The 20,118-nt window shown below is 41.3% G+C and overlaps 2 protein-coding genes across 3 annotated transcripts in view; both read left to right on the plus strand.

Annotated features, from left to right (window-relative positions):
• LOC111979071 (zinc finger protein 135-like) overlaps positions 1 to 20,118 on the plus strand; it is a 52,194-nt gene that overhangs the window by 23,298 nt on the left and 8,778 nt on the right. The window contains exons 3-4 of the mRNA XM_024147357.2: positions 12,485 to 12,671; positions 12,935 to 13,868. Of these exons, the coding sequence (XP_024003125.2) occupies positions 12,485 to 12,671; positions 12,935 to 13,868 (1,121 nt within the window). The remainder of the gene's footprint in view (positions 1 to 12,484; positions 12,672 to 12,934; positions 13,869 to 20,118) is intronic.
• On the plus strand, positions 1,700 to 12,125 carry LOC111970929 (uncharacterized). Of its 2 annotated transcripts, none has more exons than XM_070446103.1 (13): positions 1,700 to 2,124; positions 2,651 to 3,045; positions 4,359 to 4,563; positions 4,939 to 5,052; positions 5,173 to 5,226; positions 5,347 to 5,461; positions 5,572 to 5,633; positions 8,845 to 8,893; positions 9,031 to 9,092; positions 9,292 to 9,491; positions 9,598 to 9,662; positions 9,733 to 9,830; positions 10,019 to 12,125. In XM_070446103.1, the coding sequence occupies exons 1-13, from the start codon at positions 1,956 to 1,958 to the stop codon at positions 10,210 to 10,212; spliced, it is 1,782 nt and encodes a 593-aa protein (XP_070302204.1). In that variant the 5' UTR covers positions 1,700 to 1,955; the 3' UTR covers positions 10,213 to 12,125. The 2 variants fall into 2 exon arrangements, with proteins under 2 accessions (XP_070302204.1, XP_023853467.1); XM_023997699.2 differs by having other exon boundaries at positions 1,701 to 2,124; positions 4,939 to 5,070.

Here is a 20,118-nt window from a genome sequence, read left to right on the forward strand (position 1 = left end):
CTAGAGCAGCAGCATGACCAGGTGGACTGGGGACAGCAAGCAGTCATCAGGCCAGGTAGTCCTGAGGCATGGTCCTAGGGCTCAGGTCCTCCGAGAGAAAGAGAGAAAGAGAGAAAAAAAGAGAGAATTAGAGGGAGCATACTTAMATTCACACAGGACACCGGATAAGACAGGAGAAATACTCCAGATATAACAGACTGACCCTAGCCCCCCGACACATAAACTATTGCAGCAKAAATACTGGAGGCTGAGACAGGAGGGGTCGGGAGACACTGTGGCCCTGTCCGGGGACAGAGCCAACCAGGCAGGATATAACCCCACCCACTTTGCCAATGCACAGACCCCACACCACTAGAGGGWTTTCTTCAACCACCAACCTACTACCCTGAGACAAGGCCAAGTATAGCCCACGAAGATCTCCCCCACGGCACGAACCCGATGGGGGGCGCCAACCCGGACAGGAAGATCACGTCAGTGACTCAATCCACTYAAGTGACGCACCCCTCCTAGGGATGGCATGGAAGAGCACCAGTAAGCCAGTGACTCAGCCCCCRTAATAGGGTTAGAGGCAGAGAATCCCAGTGGAGAGAGGGGAACCGGCCAGGCAGAGACAGCAAGGGCGGTTCGTCGCTCCAGTGCCTTTCCGTTCACCTTCACACCCCTGGGCCAGACTACACTCAATCATAGGACCTACTGAAGAGATGAGTCTTCAATAAAGACTTAAAGGTCGAGACCGAGTCTGCGTCTCTCACATGGATAAGCAAACCATTCCATAAAAATGGAGCTCTATAAGAGAAAGCCATGCCTCCAGCTGTTTGCTTAKAAATTCTAGGGACAGTTAGGACACTGCGTCTTGTGACAATAGAGTACATGTAGGTATGTACGGCAGGACCAAATCGGAAAKATAGGTAGGAGCAAGCCCATGTAATGCTTTGTAGGTTAGCAGTAAAGCCAGTATGCCCAACCGGCCTCACAACCACAGACCACGTGTAACCCCGCCAGCCCAGGATCTCCACATCCAGCTTCTTCACCTGCGGGATCGTCTGAGACCAGCCACCCGGACAGCTGATGAAACTGAGGACTATTTCTGTCTGTAATAAAGCCCTTTTGTGGGAAAAACTCAGTCTGACTGGCTGGGCCTGGCTTCCCAGTGGGTGGGCCTATGCCCTCCCAGGCACACCCATGGCTGCTCACCTGCCAATTCATGTGAAATCCATAGATTTTGGCCTAATGAATTTAGGTAAATTGACTGATTTACACTCAAAAAATTGTTTTATCTTTTTGTTCAGTGTACATGCTGGAATAGATGTGTCAATTAATAAACTATTTTAATCCATATGTTGATTGATTTGTCTCAGATGATACAATTATTTGATTTTAGCTGCCCTAGTTTCTCTAGTTATGGTGCTTTTGTAACAGTATTTCTTCCGTCCCTCTCCTCGCCCCTTCCAGGGCTCGAACCAGGGACCCTCTGCACACATCGGCAGCTGCCTCCCACGAAGCATYGTTACCCATCATTCCACAAAAGCCTTGCAGAGCAAGGGGAACAACTACTTCAAGGTCTCAGAGCGAGTGACGTCACCAATTGAAACTCTATTAGCACGCACCCGCTAACTAGCTAGCCATTTCACACCAGTTACACTTTCAAGACAACTGGGAATTCAGGAGAAAAAAMCCCAGTTCAAATCATGACGTCGTTGATTTTCAAGTCGGGAAGGCGGAGCTCTAGAAAGATGCCCGAGTTTGTGACTGGGATTCCTGAGCTGTATGACCATTCACAACGATTTTTCCCAGATTTTCGAGTTCCCAGTTGTTTYTGAACGCGGCAGGTGTACATACTGTAACCGCGAGTCATTTTCTGATTGCGTCACCAGAAAGCGTCACATTCTCAAAAACCGTTTGGTTTATTGTGTTTATTTAGGGTGGATGTGCCCCGGCTGCCATCGACCCTCAAAATGACCAAATTACAGTTTCTAAATGTATTTTTGACCGAACGGTTGATGTTAGCCGCCCAAGAGATATATAAGCAAGTGGAAGAGACAATATTAGAATACCAGGAAGAAATAATCCAGGGAAAGAGAGAGAATGATCAATTGAGACGCAAGTTTGGGATTCCATGGCCAGGTTAGTAATGTAGCTAGCTAACTACGTTATTTGAATAGCAAACTGTACTAACGAGGATAATGAGCACACATTATGTAGCTAGCTATGTATTTGTTCTGAAATATGCCGTTATGAATGTGCTTTGTTTTAGCTAACCAACTATGACTGTGTCATATGCCAGTGGCTAGCTTGGCGTGTTAGCTAATGTAGCTACTGTATCTTTGTTTTCTGCAGTGCAGTCAGAGAGACGGCTAGCTAACGTTAGCATTCATGCCTAGAAAATCGAGAAACACTCTTTTCACGCCACGTCGATACGGAAGTGACTTTTTCGTAGCAGGTTAGGAGACTGAGGTTAAGGTTAAGAAAAGGTTTAGGGAAAATGCTCTCCTAACCGGCTACGAAAATTTTTCCTTGAAAAGAACATAGTTGTCAGTACATTCTGTGTATTCTGTTCCTCAATAGCTAGCTACCCAAACTCAGAACTGTGTGGTAGCTCAAGTAAAGGTGCTTTGCTAACAACACTACATTTTCCCTTCTTGACTTTCAGACCGAGAGCCCTTTGCTCCTGTAGAATCTGAGGAGGAGGGAGGCATTGGGCAAAAGCAGGAACCAGAGCCAAGGCAGACTATGGAGAAACAGGAGGGAAGGACCAGGAAKGAGGAAAATCAGTTTAGAGGACCGGACTCTCAGTCTAGATTCACTCCTTCCAATGGAAACGATGACTATGATCAGAACCCACCTCAACACACCTCACTCAGTCAGTTCCAAACTCACACCGGGGAGAGTAGAGAGGGAGGCTCTCTGTCCAGCTCATCAACATCCAAACCAATCAAAACAGAGACTGAAGGACTGGGTGTTTGTCCATTTGATCCGTCAAGTGACCCCAATACATTCTCTTCGTCAGTGAACCTTGACCTTTCAGCAGCACAGAGTGAGAACAGTGTAAGTATGATGGGGGTGGAAGGTGGTGAAGGACTACTGTCAGGGTTTGAGGCGCTACAGATACCACTACACATGGAACAGTCCCTTCAAAATCACCACAACACAGCGTTGTGTTGCAAGGTGTGTGGGAAACCCTGTAGACATATGGGCCATTTAAACGCACACATGCAAATGCACATGAAAGAGAAGCCATTTCTCTGCGGCTTGTGTGGTAAGTCCTTTAGCTCGTCGGGAAGATTGAAAGGTCACCAGAGGATTCACACAGGGGAGAAGCCCTATCAGTGCCATATCTGTAGAAAACGGTTCAATCAGACCGCACACCTGACGGTACACCTGAGAGTCCACACAGGTGAGAAACCGTTCAGTTGTCCCGTCTGTGGGAAGAGCTTCAGTCAGTCCAACAAGGTGAAAAGACACCTTGTAACACATTCTAGGGACAGGACGTTCCTACCGGGCCTATGAGGGAGATGCGGTAGATGTTTAAGTGGAAATGTACAAGATAGGGGTTATAACTCCATTTCAAATCCATTTCAGTGTAGGAAATGATTTGAAAATGTTTAGGCTAGCTATTTACGAGTTTAGACTAGCTATTTATAATAATGTGTCTAATCAAGCATTTTACCTCAATGGCATTGTCTATGTAAAGCAATTGTCAAAAGGTATTTTTACATTGTTACGCCTACAAGTACTGAAACAGAATTTTCTGTAATACATTTTGGAAGTCAATGGACATAAACATCCAAACTACTTACTGTATTTTTAAAGCATGAAACCAACATGTGATTTTGGTGACAATAGTTATTGGGCAGTTGGATGTAAATGGGATGTTTTGGACATTGTTGTGTTGTGTATTTTGGTAAATAAATGTCAGAATTCTTGAAACAAACCATCAGATTTTTCGTTTTTATTTAGTGGTGGAGGTTTGGATGATTGTCGTCCCTCAAAACATTAGATGTCAAGAAGATGTTAGAAGGTGAAAAGTTGGGTGAATGAGCGAAGCTGGTGATTCAACGGAAAGAAGCAACCCTCCAAAGCGGGAGAGCTTCATAACTGCTGAAAATCAGCTAAGTCGGATGACTTAAAATATTAATTTAGTCGAGCTCAGTATGTAGAACTCTAGAACTTTGTAGAACAATAGAACATAGAATATATCCTGGGAACAGGATGTTGTCAACAAACAACTACACTGGTCTCATACCCCCTCAACTGCCAGAATTATGTGATGTTCTACCTGAAAATGAAAAACCATTGGTAACAACTATAATAAACATAAAAGAGTGCATGTTTATCTTTTCTTCCTATGTGGGTTCCAGGACTATGAAAACACGGATGACTTCTGGTGCTGTGCGGTGTGGAGGGAAGGCCAGGAGGAGGTGGAGGGTGTGGTTCCCAGTACCTGGGTGGTGGGCAGGAAGGTCCTGTGGCCTCCAGCCAATGGGAGGAAAGCTCTGAAAGAGAGACACAAGCCAGGAGCCAATTGGACGACGTATGACCTTGTTAAGGTCAAACTATTCTCAGGTACTGAAGCATCTTACCTACCACATACACGATGTTGAGTTTTTAGTGGTTATGTTTGATGTTTAAATACCTTATTAAAGAACTTCCCCTAAAGTTCTCAGAAAATCAAGTGCAATAATACATGTGAAATGTAAATAAGCTCCTTGTAGTGTGTCACCCCAGTGACTGAAATAATAACTGTTTTATGATCCCATATCCCTCTTTAACTTTATTTGTGCCAAACTACCAATTCTCAGAATGCTCTCAGGGAAGCTGCAACTACACTCTTAATGTGTTGACAAATCTGTTGTGTAACGTAATGTTTTTAATTGTATAGAACTGCCTTAATTTTGCTGTAGCCTGAATCTGAGTTCKAGCTACCCTGTATGGTTTCAGAATCTCTGGAAGAGTGTGAAGGCTACAGTAGGTCCAGTGATGAGCTCACTGACAACGGAGACAGTGAGCCCAACACGCAGAAGAAGAAGAGGAGGAGGAGGAAGAGGAGGACGGGTGAGGGGCACGTTACCGGTCAGTGTGAGACAGCCTTAACATAGACATTGATAAATTAGGATTGCTTCTGTAGAACAGTGTGTTTGACGAACATTTGATTTCAATCAACTTTTACAAAAGGCACTGATCAGATACCTCAAGGAGGACCCAGTGGAGATGGAAGGATACACACAGGTGACAGAATCCTTAGAGAATGTATTGGGCCACCGTGTTGTACTTTCACTAAACTAGCCATATGTATGGAACACAATTCTGTAGCTGTACTCATTGCCTGTTTATCCAACGGTGTGTCAGGATCATCAAACTCTCCTCCGCTGAAGAGGAGAGTGATGACGAAATCTGGAACCCTGGAGGAGAGTTCTGGAGCTCTAGAAGCAGAACCTCAGCTGGATCCGTCTGAGCTCAGAGGGCAAGTTTCACTACATCTACCAGTGTTCCCATTGGTTTGTCAGACAAGTGTTCTATGTCAGTTTGAGGCATYGTATGTGTTCTGATCAGCCTCTTTTGTTGTTATTACAGCCTTGACGACGCACTCAACAAGGAGAGCTACCTCATAGAGGGACCACACTCTTCTGACGCATGTAAGAGAAACAAAGGCTGTCTAATGGTCCTGTGTGAATGTTGCCCATAGGAGGATTATTTTATTATATGTTTTCTTAGGAGGTAGATCAGCTTTAATATTGCAGATAGATTGCAGACAATTACATTGATGGAAGCTACATCACATCCAATCCCCAATATATTTTTTTGCACATAAATACATATACGTAAAGTACCAGTCAAAACTTTGGACACCTACTCATTCAAGGTTTTTTTTTTTTTTTTTTACTATTTCCTACATTGTAGAATAATTGTGAAGGCATCAAAACTATGAAATAACACATCATGTAGTAACCAAAAAAGTGTTAAACAAATCCAAATATATTTGAGATTCATCAAAGTAGCCACCCTTTGTGTTGGTGACAGCTTTGCACACTCTTGGCATTCTCTCAACCAGCTTCATGAGGTAGTCACCTGGMATGCATTTCAATTAACAGGTGTGCCATGTTAAATGTACATTTGTGGAATTTCTTTCCTTTCTAATGCGTTTGAGACAATCCGTTGTGTTGTGACAAGGTAGGGGTGGTATACAGAAGATAGCCCTATTTGGTAAAATACCAAGTCCATATTATGGCAAGAACAGCTCAAATAAGCAAAGAGGAACAACAGTCCATCATTACTTTAAGAYATTCTTTAAGTGCAGTCGCAAAMCCCATCAAGTGCTATGATGAAACTGGGTCTCATGAGGACCGCCACAGGAAAGGATGACCCAGAGTTACCTCTGCTGCAGAGGATAAGTTCATTAGAGTTAACTACACCTCAGATTGCAGCCCAAATAAATGCTTCACAGAGTTCAAGTAACAGACACATCTCAACATCAACTGTTCAGAGGAGAATCAGGCCTTCATGGTTGAATTTCTGCAAAGAAACCACTACTAAAGGACACCAATAAGAAGAGACTCTCGTGGGCCAAGAAACACAAGCAATGGACATTAGACCGGTGGAAATATGTCCTTTGGTCTGATGAGTCCACATTTTTGATTTTTGGTTCCAACCGCCGTGTCTTTGTAAGACGCAGAGTAGGTGAACAGATGATCTCCGCATGTGTGGTTCCCGCCGTGAAGCATGGAGGAGGAGGTGTGATGGTGTGGGGCTGCTTTGCTGGTGACACTGTCTGTGATATATTTAGAATTCAAGGCACACTTGTCTAGTGAGACTATCATTTATTTTTCAACAGTACAATGACCCAAAACACACCCCCAGGTTGTGTAAGGGCTATTTGACCAAGGAGAGTGATTGAGTGCTGCATCAGATGAACTGGCCTCCACAATCACCCGACCTCAACCCAATTGAGATGGTTTGGGATGAGATGGACCGCAGAGTGAAGGAAAATGTAGCCAACAAGTGCTCAGTATGTGGGAACTCCTTCAAGAATGTCAGAAAAGCATTCCTCATTAAGCTGGTGGAGAGAATGCCAAGAGTGTGCAAAGCTGTCATCAAGGCAAAGGGTGGCTACTTTGAAGAATCTAAAATATAATCTATATTTTGATTTGTTCAACACTTTTTTTGGTTACTACATGATACCATATGTGTGATGTCATAGTTTTGATGTCTTCACTATTATTCTACAATGTAGAAAATAGTAAAAAATAAAGAAAAACCCTTGAGTGAGTGTGTCCAAACTTTTGACTCGTACTGTATATATACACCTTTAAAAATATATTTTCCTTTATTACTTTCTAACTCTACCACCCCTCCCCTAACGCTTAGTCTTCTACTTCCAGCTTATACATACTATATACATTTTATGGGCACAGGTTTRTTTTACAATAGTTATATGTTGTTTGTTTTTACTCCTGTCCYTCCTCTAACCTCAACYTCTCATCTATTTCTTTCACTAAAGTTCAGAATCTATATGCGTTTTACGGACACAGTATGTTTGACATTAGTTATCTTGTTATTATTATTACTCCATTCAACCCCTCCCATCCATCTCTTAACACCATCCATATTGGATTTTTCCCCCCCATATATTTTTTTAACTGTGCTGTGATGTTTCACAAAAGTTTTGAACCTTTCTATTCTTATCATTTCTACAGATTGTAAATTAAAAATACTTTTTTTTGCTAAAAGTATTATTATATTATTGATCGATTGATTATGACTTTTCAGATCACCCAGTAGTGCTATCTGCATAGTTAGCGCCAGTTAAATGTTGCAATTCTTCAGCCATTGCTGGACCTGCAACCATCAACAAGCTACATATGGACAGTACCAAAACAAACTATCTAATGATTCTGTCTCTTCGCAGCTAAATCTGCAGAGCTGGGAAGGTTGTATCCCCAATATATATAACATTCTATTGGTTGCAAGAATTTTGTATAATTGAAATATAAAAATTCAAAGTTTTGAATCCGGTGTCATTTTGTGTATCAGTTCATAAATTGATACGTCAAATCTCTTCCCAACTATTTTGCAATCTATATGGCACAGCTGTAAAATTGTTCGTCCTTAAATGAAACTGGTATACTTTTTTATTTCTCGATTTTCTTTAACCAATTATTGTCTTTAATGCAGGGCCGGCAGACMAGTTCCCTACTTTTTCCCCCTTCCACTTTCCTCTTACATTTTTGCGGTAATTCTGCAATTAGTTGGTTGTAATTTTTGGTAGAGCAGACATTTCCATATATTTTTGTTAGCTGTGTGACATAACTCCACCATTCCTATTTACAAAGTGGGAGTCACACAAGACTTATTAAAACAACAATTCTTATGATAAGCAAAACACGTAGGATAATTAAAGTTATACATTAAATCCTTTTTTAATGAGAACATTCATCTTGCAAGAATCTATATAATACATTTCACAGTAACCCTTTCTTATAAGTTGGATATTTTTTAATTTACATTTTCTAGAAGATTTTCCAAAAACACGAGGCTGGTTAAAACTGCACATTTAAAAATCTGAATATTCCAAAAGAAACCCTAGACATCTCAACATTGGCTTGAAAGGGCAAATGGAGGGTCATCAGCGTACAATGACACCKTTTGTTTTTTCTAACCCCATTTGATATTATTGTTAATAGCTAACATTTCAATGGCCGTAATACATAGATAGGAGGGTTTTAATACTCTTAATAATATATATTAATACGTTACAAGTTTTACTCAATTGTATATAGTTGGAAGAGAATACATAAACCTACTGTATGTGAATTACTTTCTTGGTATTTCCACTCTTTCTTTTTTTAGGGGATGCTGTTTTTCCAACCTCTCAGTCCAGAGAGGGAACATTCCTAAGGTATGTGCTGCAGCTGAACAATGTAACCTTTGCACTACTAATGCCAAGGCAGATGGATAGGAAGTAAGAACACACTCTGATGTAAGTGCTGTGGAATTAAGTGTCCTCCCTTTGAAAAATGTTTTGTGTGTTTTTAGTGGACAGGATATGATGGGAAACCTGCTGAATTCAACCCAAAGTTTTCCTCTTCCAAATGACCGTGAGTATTCTCTTTATTTAATCAATCTTGTCAGTCACACAGAAATGCATAATGGCCTGTTTCACGGACCCAGATTACACCTATTTCAGGATTTAAAAGCCATCTCCATTAGCATGCATTTCAATCCAGGTGTAGGTTTAATTTGAATCTGGGAACCAATAAAGATTCCATTGTAAYACATTGTGACTTCCATCTCCAGAGTTCCAGGAGCAGGTCCTGGGTCTGCTGGTGGACATCAGACAGTCAGTGTGGGATCTAGGAGGAAGGGTGGGAGTTCTAGAACACTGGGGWGGTTCTAGGGGTTCTGGAACAGATTTCCATTTTGACGTGTGCAGAACCTACGAGGACATGGCCAACCTGGAGAAAGTTCTAGAGCCTCCTGAGGTAGCTGCCCAGATGGTACGTGGATCTGCAGCGCATTGAGTGATAAGTTACCATTACAATGACAGTGTTGTTAGAACCCCAATGTACACAAAATAASTAGTTGTCTTTATATGTTTCTCAGAAACAGTTCCTGAGCAGGATCGGTGGGAACACCTTGAGGGAAAATGTCACCAGGGTGATGGAGAGGTTGGTACTGGACACACACACACACACACACTTTTGGAATGCTGAAATACTGACTCTGTTCTCTTTTTAGGCTGATGACCAATGAACTGATGAGTACCTTCAACATGAAAGGAAGGAAAGGAACCAAGAAGAGTTTTCTCACACACTCCCTTAGCAAAATCATTATTGGTAAGAGTTACCCGACTCAATAGTTAATTGCAATGTTTCGATCTGAAAGTCTTTGTCAGACCATGATGATGGTGGTGATCGATGATCATTTTACTGCAGAAGTATTACATATATTCCTTGTTGATGCCCCGTTTTAATGCGATTGAATGTCCACTGATCTTGTGTTCTCTCCTCTCTGAACCTTTCAGACAGCATCATGATCACCCACCCGTACGCCACAGAGTCTGCTGTGATGCACCTGATGGCCAACGTACTGAAGTATGCCCCAGACCGACGCGGAGGAGGAGGCAGACCCCCCAGACAGTCACCCCAGGTCCCCCATACCCAGAGACAGCAACACATCCAGCAACACATCAACATCAAACAGGAGCAAGACTATTAATACCTGGACACCTTCCTTCAAGCCTGCTTACCAGTCTGTTTGTACTATTATTCTCCTTGCCACTCATTGTCATGCCAAGGAGTGGGATGATATTACAGACTGGTACCCAGGCTACCTTCCTACTCTACCTGGGTCGTATTCACTAGTAGGCACCAAACCCGTGTTCATTTCGTCAACAAAAATAGTGACTAAAATATTCGGCAAACACCTATTTTTCAGTGGCAATTGACAAGACTATAACTGAATAAATAGACCCAGAAAAGAAGAACTAAACTAAAATGATTTTTCATTCCAGTTGACTAAAACTGGACGAGAATAAATGATCTGACTAAAATCAGATAAGTGGACTGGACAATAGTTTTTGGAGAGATTGAGAGCTTTTCAGTGATAAGCACAATTAATATTAGCAGTGGGAAGGACTTGCCACACCTGGCACACACAGCCTACACATCACCTGGTGAGCTGGGGGGGGAGCAAGCAATGAGTGTGGACAGACCAGCTCCACTCTGCCTTTGATTATACACATCGCTCAGGCGACTCTCTTGCTTCCTCGTAGCTAACCAGTCACCACCAGCCTTCTGGTTAGCTACCCTTTGCCTGGTTAAGAAACACAAGCTGCTTTATGAAATGAAAAACAATAGCAGCATTGAGTTTAATAGTAAAACAACAGTCTAGCTCCCTTGAGTTTAGAAAAGTAGGCTGTCTTTGATATTTGTAGTCTCGCTCAACCCTCCCACTTTCCCCACTGCATTTCATAGCCAGGTTCTGTAGTCGACGTAGCCAAGACTCCCTCTTTTCCTCAGAGAAAATGTCTTGAGAGATTACCGTTCAAAAGATATGACTCATAATACTAGGACCAGGACTCGAGCACTGGGTCTTGGGARTTCAGCCATAGGGACTCGTGACTCGGACTTGAGGACTTGGGACTCGATTGGGATTTGAGGTTTAATGACTTGACTACATCACTGGGCGAAATGGTCATTAACCCCCCTTCTACTTCCTGACATCAGTGTGGCGTCTGGGGAACGGTGAGAACAATGATGTGACGGAGTTGCAACCCATATTACATTTTACTGTGTCAATACGTGATAGTGCCTCGCTCGCTCACTTTCTCTCCTCCCACCATCCCTCCCTGCGCTTCTGTGTCTGTTTGTTTTTTATGTAATGTGTAATATCTATGTAGGCTGAATTAGGAATTTACATGGCCAGTTAATTCTTAAATATGTTTATCATATTTCTGCTGTTGGGAAGACAATAGGATGTTTTGCAGAAAAATGTTTGTAGGACAAGGCTATGTATGTTTGTGCACATGGAAGTCTGTGATTTATGTTTACTATAGGTTAATGAGGCAATACAAATGTGATGTGACTAAAGGGCATTTAGTTGACAAAAAAAACTATACAAAATCATTATTCAAATAACAAAARTGTGAGTGAGACTTAATTATAATTTAGTCAAACTGACTAAGATTAGACTAAATCTAAAAAATAGTGCCAAAATGAATACTGTACCAAACGGACTGAAACAGGTACTGCCTGGTCCCAGATCAGTTTGTGTTCTTGCCAAGTCGATTGCTATCATTGTCAAGCCGAACATGATAATTCCATAAGAACATTGCAAGAGAGCAGACAGACTGGCATGGCATCCAGGCTAACACCAACTTTACTGTAGGCCTGATGTACCCTCAGCCACCTTCCGCTTTTACGTTTCACATTTATTATACATGCACTGTATATATCATCATTAGTTGCCTTTTTGAATCTAACAATTTAATATTAAATATTGAATTTAGGATTAAGTTATCCGTTTTTTAAGTTATGATGAAAATGAATTTTTGGAATGAATGATGGGAAGTAGTATTTTATAATGTACAAAGCCTTGACTTCTGGTTCTAAATAAAATGCATGCCTTGAGTTACAGTCACCGTGTGGTATGTGTTTGAAATATATTTGGTGAAAGGGAAAAATGTGTGCAGGCAGTATAATGGATAGTAAAGTAGACTAACATGATTGTATATCAAAGAGATTACAACTGAAAGTTATGTAGTTTGCTGCATATTTATTAATGTTTACWGAGATAAGATTTTGTTTGAAGATGTGATGCATATTCTGCTCATAGAAATCGATAAAGATAAAAGATAGTGTACGGTCTTCCATTTCTATGGTARACGCGCCGATACGTGTCTGGCGCGCTGACGTCATTTCCGTAGAGTGCAACGTGCATGTTTGACAACAAGCTCTACCTGGATTTCTGGAAGATCTTTTGCCCCTAAAATCGTCCAACRATGACTAAATTACAATATCTGAATGTGTATCTAACTGAGCGTCTCATGCAAGCTGCTGGGGAAATACTAAGAGTTGTCGCAGACACAATCTCCGAGTACCAGGAAGAAATAGCCCGGACAAAGAGAGAGAACAAATACCTGAAACGACAACTGAACACACCAGTTCTATCGCTGGGTATGTAGCAAGCTAGCGAACTAGCTATTGTAGTTCCCATTTTATTTAGGCYTTATCTTGCTTAGCTAGCTAACTAGTGTGTTAAAGAACCCACCYGAATTGTATTTGACAATGTACTCTATAGGGAAGACAGCATCCCGTTTCACGAGCCAAAGTGTAGGCTTGGTCTCTTGTCATTTACTTGATGCAAGTCTGTCTCATGATTCCTTGGAGGCTGTCATTACTGTCATTACATGATGTCTGTTGTCGTCTTTTCCACTCAGCCCCTCAGCCCATACTGTCTTGTGTCTCAGAGCAGCAAAGTCCACCTGAGCAGCAGTACTGTGAGCAGGAGTCGTGCCCCAGTATTGGCCAGGAGGACCTTGAGACCACACAGATTAAAGAGGAACTCGGGACCAGTCAAGAGGAAGAGCAGCTTCAAGTACCGGAGTCTGATACCAAAGAAGACTSCATATCTACTCTTCCCTGTGTGAAAAATGATGAGGACCGACCTCAGCCTTCACATCTCTCCAGAACCAAAACTGTGGAGAACAGTGTGAGGGAGTCTCTACTGACCAACACAACTGGACAGATCAAAACAGAACCTGATGGCTATGGAGTATTACTATCAGAACCAACCAGTGACTCCCCTCAGTCTCAGCCCGTCTCTGAAGTAAGTCCAGACTCTTCTAGAACACAAAGTCAGAACACTGAGAACACGGAAAGTGTTCCTATTGTTCTGAGAGATCTAGAAAGGAGACCAGAGGAGGATACACAGACACACTCATGTACTCAGTGTGGAGCCGTGTTCTGTGAGCTATCCCAACTGGAGGCACACATGCCATCCCACACAGTACCAGACAGTGGTGACACTAGTCACAGGCAAATCATGTGCACAGTCTGTTGGAAGTCATTCACCTCTACCAGTTACCTCAAGGTCCACCAGCGTTCTCACACTAAGGAAAAGCCCTTTCACTGTGGTGTGTGTGGCAAGAGCTTCAGCTACTCAGGGAAGTTCAGGGAACACCAGCGGATTCACACAGGAGAGAGACCTTACCGCTGCCACGTGTGTGGTAAAYGCTTCAACCAGTCAGCCCACCTGAAGGCCCACCTGAGGGTACACACGGGGGAGAAACCCTACTCCTGTCCTGTCTGTGGGAAAGGATTCAGTCAGTCTGGACAGATCAAGGGACACCTCAGAACTCACATCCAAGGGAGGTAGAATAATGATAACTTGGAGTGGAAAGAGTCCATGAGTGGATAAACAGTAACCTCGCAAGCCGCCTKATCTCACAAGCTTACATGAATGGTTCGCTACCACAGAATCAGTCTGGTAATTACGAGGCTAGATAGACAGAGCCTTCTGTTCTCAAAGTGCCCAGCATTTGGGAAGAGAAAGAGATAAAGACATTTTTATTTTCAGTGCTACAAATTTCACATTTAATTGTAAGACTAGAGGATTATAGAATGTGTGATGTGTTTCAGACCCATAACTAAGGCACCGTATATCTGAATTTATTTAAGAGAGCTGCTTTATAACATGCTATGAAAAGACTGGGCTCATCCCCTGTATTGCTAGGTGACACTATGTTAAAGAGAAATATAATGTTAATTTTGGTGTTATCTCCCTTGATTTCCTCTTGATGATTCCAGTTGGAGCTGATTGGTCTTCTTGCAAATAAACTAACTCAGTCATATTGATTAAAGTATGTGTGGGAACATTTCTTTCTGAATGTCTTTTACTGAATAAAACAAGTGGTCACATCAGGTCAAGTAGCTAGAGTGGGTCTATTGTCAGACAACCTGTCCTCACCAATGTTGTTGTAATACTATGTTTGAACACTAGATGGTACACTTGAATTATTTCTCCACRAAAGTGTTACAATGTTAAATATTATTTTCCTTGTAGGTCCTGCCTAGCAGCATAGCGTAAAATCTAGAACCCAATTTATTGTTAAGTTTATACATAAACATTACAGGGTTTTAGTAGGGTCCCTCCTATATTAGACATATATGATAGAGCCATAGTTGAATAAGGCAGTGCTTACCTAGCTCATTAGTTTCTTTGTGCAAGAAATAAGTTTACTTCAAGGGGTCTCAACTTTGACATTGCAGGGGGGAAATCACCATGACAATCATCACCCCATTAACCAGTGTTATTATTTATCATTATGCCATCATAAAGCTGAGCCATTACACCCCCTCCCCTCGATAGAGCTAATCAGAGCGATAACTGCCGCTGTGCAGACAGCAGCGTCAAATGAGGGGGAGTATTCATGYTACRCTATGTTAGTTGATAGCCTCATCATCACTGTAATGGAAAGYACAGGCATCCCTCCTGAGTTCWGCCTAGTTGATTTGATTTTGAGCTGTCTGTCATTATTACAAATAATAACTAAATCATATCTGGGTCTCTCATGGGACAGGGCACAAGACAGACTCAAATGGCAGAAGATTGTTGCAGTCTCTTGTCCCGCCCAGAAGACTAAGTAAGTCATCTGTTTCAGTCCCAGACTTACATACATAAAACATTTGAAATATGTATCAGCGTAACAGGACCTCTAGCCATCAGATACATGGATATTCTACCATTAGAATGTTCCTTGTATTGGAATTCAATTCTTTCAGAAGAACAGCTTTCACTAGCTGATTTGTTCCAGAGGTGAAATCATTATTAAATGTCACATGAGTTATTGACAAATGAGTGACCTGGGGAGAGGATGGGAAGGAGGAGGTGAAAGAAGATGACAAGGAGGTGAGGGAGGATAGAACGGAGGAGGAGGTGGTGAGGAGGATAGGAAGGAGGAGGTGAGGGAGGATAGGAAGGAGGAGTGAGGGAGGATAGGAAGGAGGAGGAGGAGGAGGTGAGGGAGGATAGGAAGGAAGAGTGAGGAGGATAGGAAGGAAGAGGTGAGGGAGGATAGGAAGGAGAGGAGGAGGGAGGAGGGAGGATAGGAAGGAGGAGGAGGTGAGGGAGGATAGGAAGGAGGAGAGTGAGGGAGGATAGGAAGGGAGGAAGGGTGGAGGAGGTTGGAAAGGAGAAGGTTGTGTAAGAAAAATGACATGATTTTATCCTGCCTTCCGATAGCTTTGAAGGAACCTGAAATGAAAATACTGCACTTACAGATGTCTTTTCAGTTCCAGCCCCCAGATTCCATCCAGAACAAACTGAAACATTTTGTAACAGTCAGTTTATAGCCCTTCAGTTAGAGTCAGGTATAAATCTGATGGTATTATGTGGTCAGCTGCAGCTGTGTAGGTTGGGAGCAGACATGACATGGATTCAAATTGTATTTGAAATAATTTCAAATCATTTAGCTGTGTTTCATTGAGCTTGCCTAGTGCAATGGAACAATAAAAACAAATGCTCAAAGAAGTAATTCATTATCCATGATAAATGTGCAAAGGACAAGGCCAARTGCATCATAGAGGACCCCAGACACAATCTTGCCCAATGTTTTGAGCTGCTGCCCTCAGGAAGGAGATATAAAGTCCCACTGTTCAGCAAGAATAGGAGCAGGGCAAGTTTAATTCTGGCAGCCATCAGGCTGCTGAAGTGGGACATAGGACAGATGCAGGCCCAATAGACAGTCAGACAGTAGGCCGCAGAGAATTTGAATGTGTGTGACTTGTGTATGAACTTTCCAGTTTTCCGTACTGCCTGTATTACAGTGTGTTGTGTTTGTGTATTTGTATACTGACTTCACAAAATGAATTTCCATGTACAGATGTAAGATCTTAATTAGACCTACAGTAAATTGTCACAAAATAATCCTGCAGCAACAGGATTTGAACGTTTAGTCCATTGCTTGATTGGTAGTTWGACTATTGGCTGGCCAAAAGTACACTACATGAAAAGTGCAATGCTGTTAATATAACCATATGTTATTGTGGGTTTTCAGTGAACTTATGTAAATCACAAAGCTCATCTGCATTGTGTGGTGCAGGTAAATTCTCAGCAACAAAACCCACTGGGCACAGATTTCAGTTMAACATGTACTTTTGATTTACATTTGGTTGAGTTGTTATCTAACCTGAATTCAATGTGAAATCAACAAAAAAAAWTCACCATGTCATTGGATTTAGGTTAAAAGTTGGGGGGGGRAAAGGCAAAATTCCATTACGTTGATGACTCAGTTTTTCCAAGTTGATTCAACGTTATCACATTGACATTTTTTGGTTGGAATTACGTTGAAACAACGTTCATTCGACCAGCTTTTGCCAAGTGGGAAGAGTGATCAAATTAATATCCTACACCTGTAAATGGACAATAATATGGTATCGTACCGTAAAAGATTTCAAATAGTATTTGAACCCAGGTCTGGTGTGCTGTGCACTGTGCGTAGGATGAAGGGCCTCACACACGAACCCTGTAAAAGATATTGGATCTGAGCGGCAGAAGCAGGCGCGGCGCGGTGAGGGAGGTTGTCAACTGGCTGTAACTCCTCTCCTTGAYTCCCACCATGTCCTCTAGGGCCTCCCTTACACTGGAGATACTCATCATATACCTGCAGGGAAGAGAATGGAAAAGTTTCAGGAACTGTTTATCACGGTGTTGTAAAACAGAGAAGGACTAACCCACTGGGCATGCACTGGGTGATTCATTTCTGTTTCAATGTTATTTGGCAACGTATTGTGACATGGAATCAATGTTGGAAATACATTGGATTTGAATAAAGTCATCAACCAGTACTGTTTTCATCTCATTTCAACCAGCATTGTAAACATTGAAATTAGGGTAAAACTTCAGCTTAAATACATTGACTTAACCTGACTAACAAGTTGTTACAATCTAATTTCAACATAAATCATCAGAACTATGTATACGTTGAAATTGCGTGGAAAATTGTACATGGAAACATTAACAATATTTTTCATCCTATATTCAATTGGGTGGTTGAAATTGTTGAAGTTTAGATTTGATTAGATAGTTGATAGTAAAATGGTATGTTTGAATTAACATCATTGTTTCAACGTCATGCTTTCATCCTAAATAAAGAGGTATATTGAAATAAAATGTGATGCCACAGTCCAACAATTTCTGCCTGACCAGTGACTCCTACTGAGATCAGAGAGAGCAGAGAGAACAGAGAGAGCAGAGAGAGCAGAGAGAGCATAGATATCAGAGAGAACATAGATATCAGAGAGAACATAGATATCAGAGAGAACATAGATATCAGAGAGAACATAGATATCAGAGAGAGAACAGAGAGCAGGGTAATGGTTAGTGAGTACTCATTGTGTCTGTCTGTCCTGGTCTTTCTGACCTTTGCCCCCAGCCTCCACAGCAGTAGTATAGGCCGTAGCCCACTGCACTGAGGTGCACCAAGCTCCATGGAGCTGCAGACTGAATGTAAGGTATACTGGTTTTGTTTTTCCTACGTACAGATGCGGTCAAATATATTGGCAWCCTTGCACTTTACAATGGWGCGGAATGTTTTGTTTTTTTCTTTTCAAAACTGGTTGATGGCCTATTTTTACTTTGTAGGCACCTGCAATTTACCACAGGGGAGATACATTACACAGTAAACAAGAATAATTGTCCAGGTCATTTTTTTTCTTGATCCTGTGTACATGTAAACACCAAAAGTATGTTAAATTTAAATTTATTTGAGAAGAAATAGTGAGTCATGCAAGGGTGCCAATATACAGTATTTGACAGCATCTGTATTTTGGACACAAGACCATGCAAACCTGTTATAATGTAGTAAATATTCTCTGTGTCTGTATTGTTAGTATTTTTTACTTGGATAGAAAGTAAGAGCCAGTGATAGGTTTTACTTTGAAGTGTTATGTGGCTACTATATTGCTGGCTGTAACRTATTGCATCACTGTTTTTACCCCCTTTGTATATTGATTGGTTTTTCAGAACAACAAGAAGCGAACAGAAAACCAAACGGGAAACAGGACATTGTGCTCCTGTTATGATGTGGGGAAGTATATTCTGTTTGTCTTTTAGCAATGTTGGGTCCAATTCAGGAAATACACAGACATTCCAATTAGAGGTCGACCGATTATAATTAATTCAATCAAATTCCAATTCCATTGAAAAGCATTGTAGAGTATTGGAATTGGAGGTCGACGAGTAATCGGAATGGCCGATTAATCGGGGAATGGACGTTTCAATTTATTTATTTTTTTACACCTTTATTTAATCTTTATTTAACTAGGCAAGTCAGTTAAGAACACATTCTTATTTTCAATGACGGCCTAGGAACGTTCTGGGGCAGACGACCGATTTTTAACCTTGTCAGCTCGGGGGATCCAATCTGCCTTACAGTTAACTAGTCCAATGCTCTAACACTGATTACATTGCACTCCACGAGGAGCCTGCCTGTTACGCGAATGTAGTAAGCTAAGGTAAATTGCTAGCTAGCATTAAACATTATAAAAAACAATCAATCAATGACTGTCATTGCTCTAACGTGTACCTAACCATAAACATCAATGCCTTTCTTAAAATCAATACACAAGTATATATTTTAAACTGCATATTTAGCTAAAATAAATCCAGGTTAGCAGGCAATATTAACCAGGTGAAATTGTGTCATTTCTCTTGCGTTCATTGCACGCAGAGTCAGGCTATATGCAACAGTTTGGCCGCCTGGCTCTTTGCGAACAATTTGCCAGAGTTTTACGTGATTATGACATAACATTGAAGGTTGTGCAATGTAACAGGAATATTAGACTCATGGATGCCACCCGTTAGATAAAAATACGGAACGGAATAAACGTTTTGTTTTCGAGGTGATAGTTTCCGGATTAGTCAAAGGTATATGGTTTAGAGAGAAATTGTCGACGCGTTATAATTCTGTAATAATTGGCGGCTGAACTTGAAAGGGGTTCCTTCGTTATTTTACCGTTCATGTCTTCCATAGAAAATGTCTTGATCTACTTCAAATAAGGTCTGTGTTTCGTGCAGGCTTAAACCGCCTCGACGTTTTGATACCCGTGTAAATCTCACTAGGAAAGTAACGTTTGTCAACATATTTTCATAATCCACTCTACAAAAAAAAAAATTATTCGCTTATATTTAGCCAATATTGATGAGTTACCTTGTCCTATGGGTATCTACACAGTTATAAAATTGGCAAGGTGGTGTAAGCCTACACGAAACACAGACCTTATTTTAAGTGAATCTAAAAATATCCTATGGAATAAATGAACCGCTTTTCAGATTTTGCTAGAAGGTGTCATGGGAATTATGACTCGCACTGGTCGTCAATTCTCACCATGCTCATTATTAAAATAGGATTTCCTGCATATAGAAATGACAGTTTTTGTTTTCAACATTCATCACAGGTAACTTAAACTCTATTTTTATTCAACAGTTGAGAGTATTTGTCTCCTAAGCAGACTCTTCAGTATCATTGTCACTTCAGAGCTGTGTGTGTGTGTATTTATGTATTATATTAAGTTAAAATAAAAGTGTTCATTGTTCATTCAGTATTGTTGCAATTGTCATTAT

This window comes from Salvelinus sp. IW2-2015, linkage group LG1 (genome assembly GCF_002910315.2).
Source record: "Salvelinus sp. IW2-2015 linkage group LG1, ASM291031v2, whole genome shotgun sequence".
In the NCBI taxonomy this organism is placed as follows: domain Eukaryota; kingdom Metazoa; phylum Chordata; class Actinopteri; order Salmoniformes; family Salmonidae; genus Salvelinus; species Salvelinus sp. IW2-2015.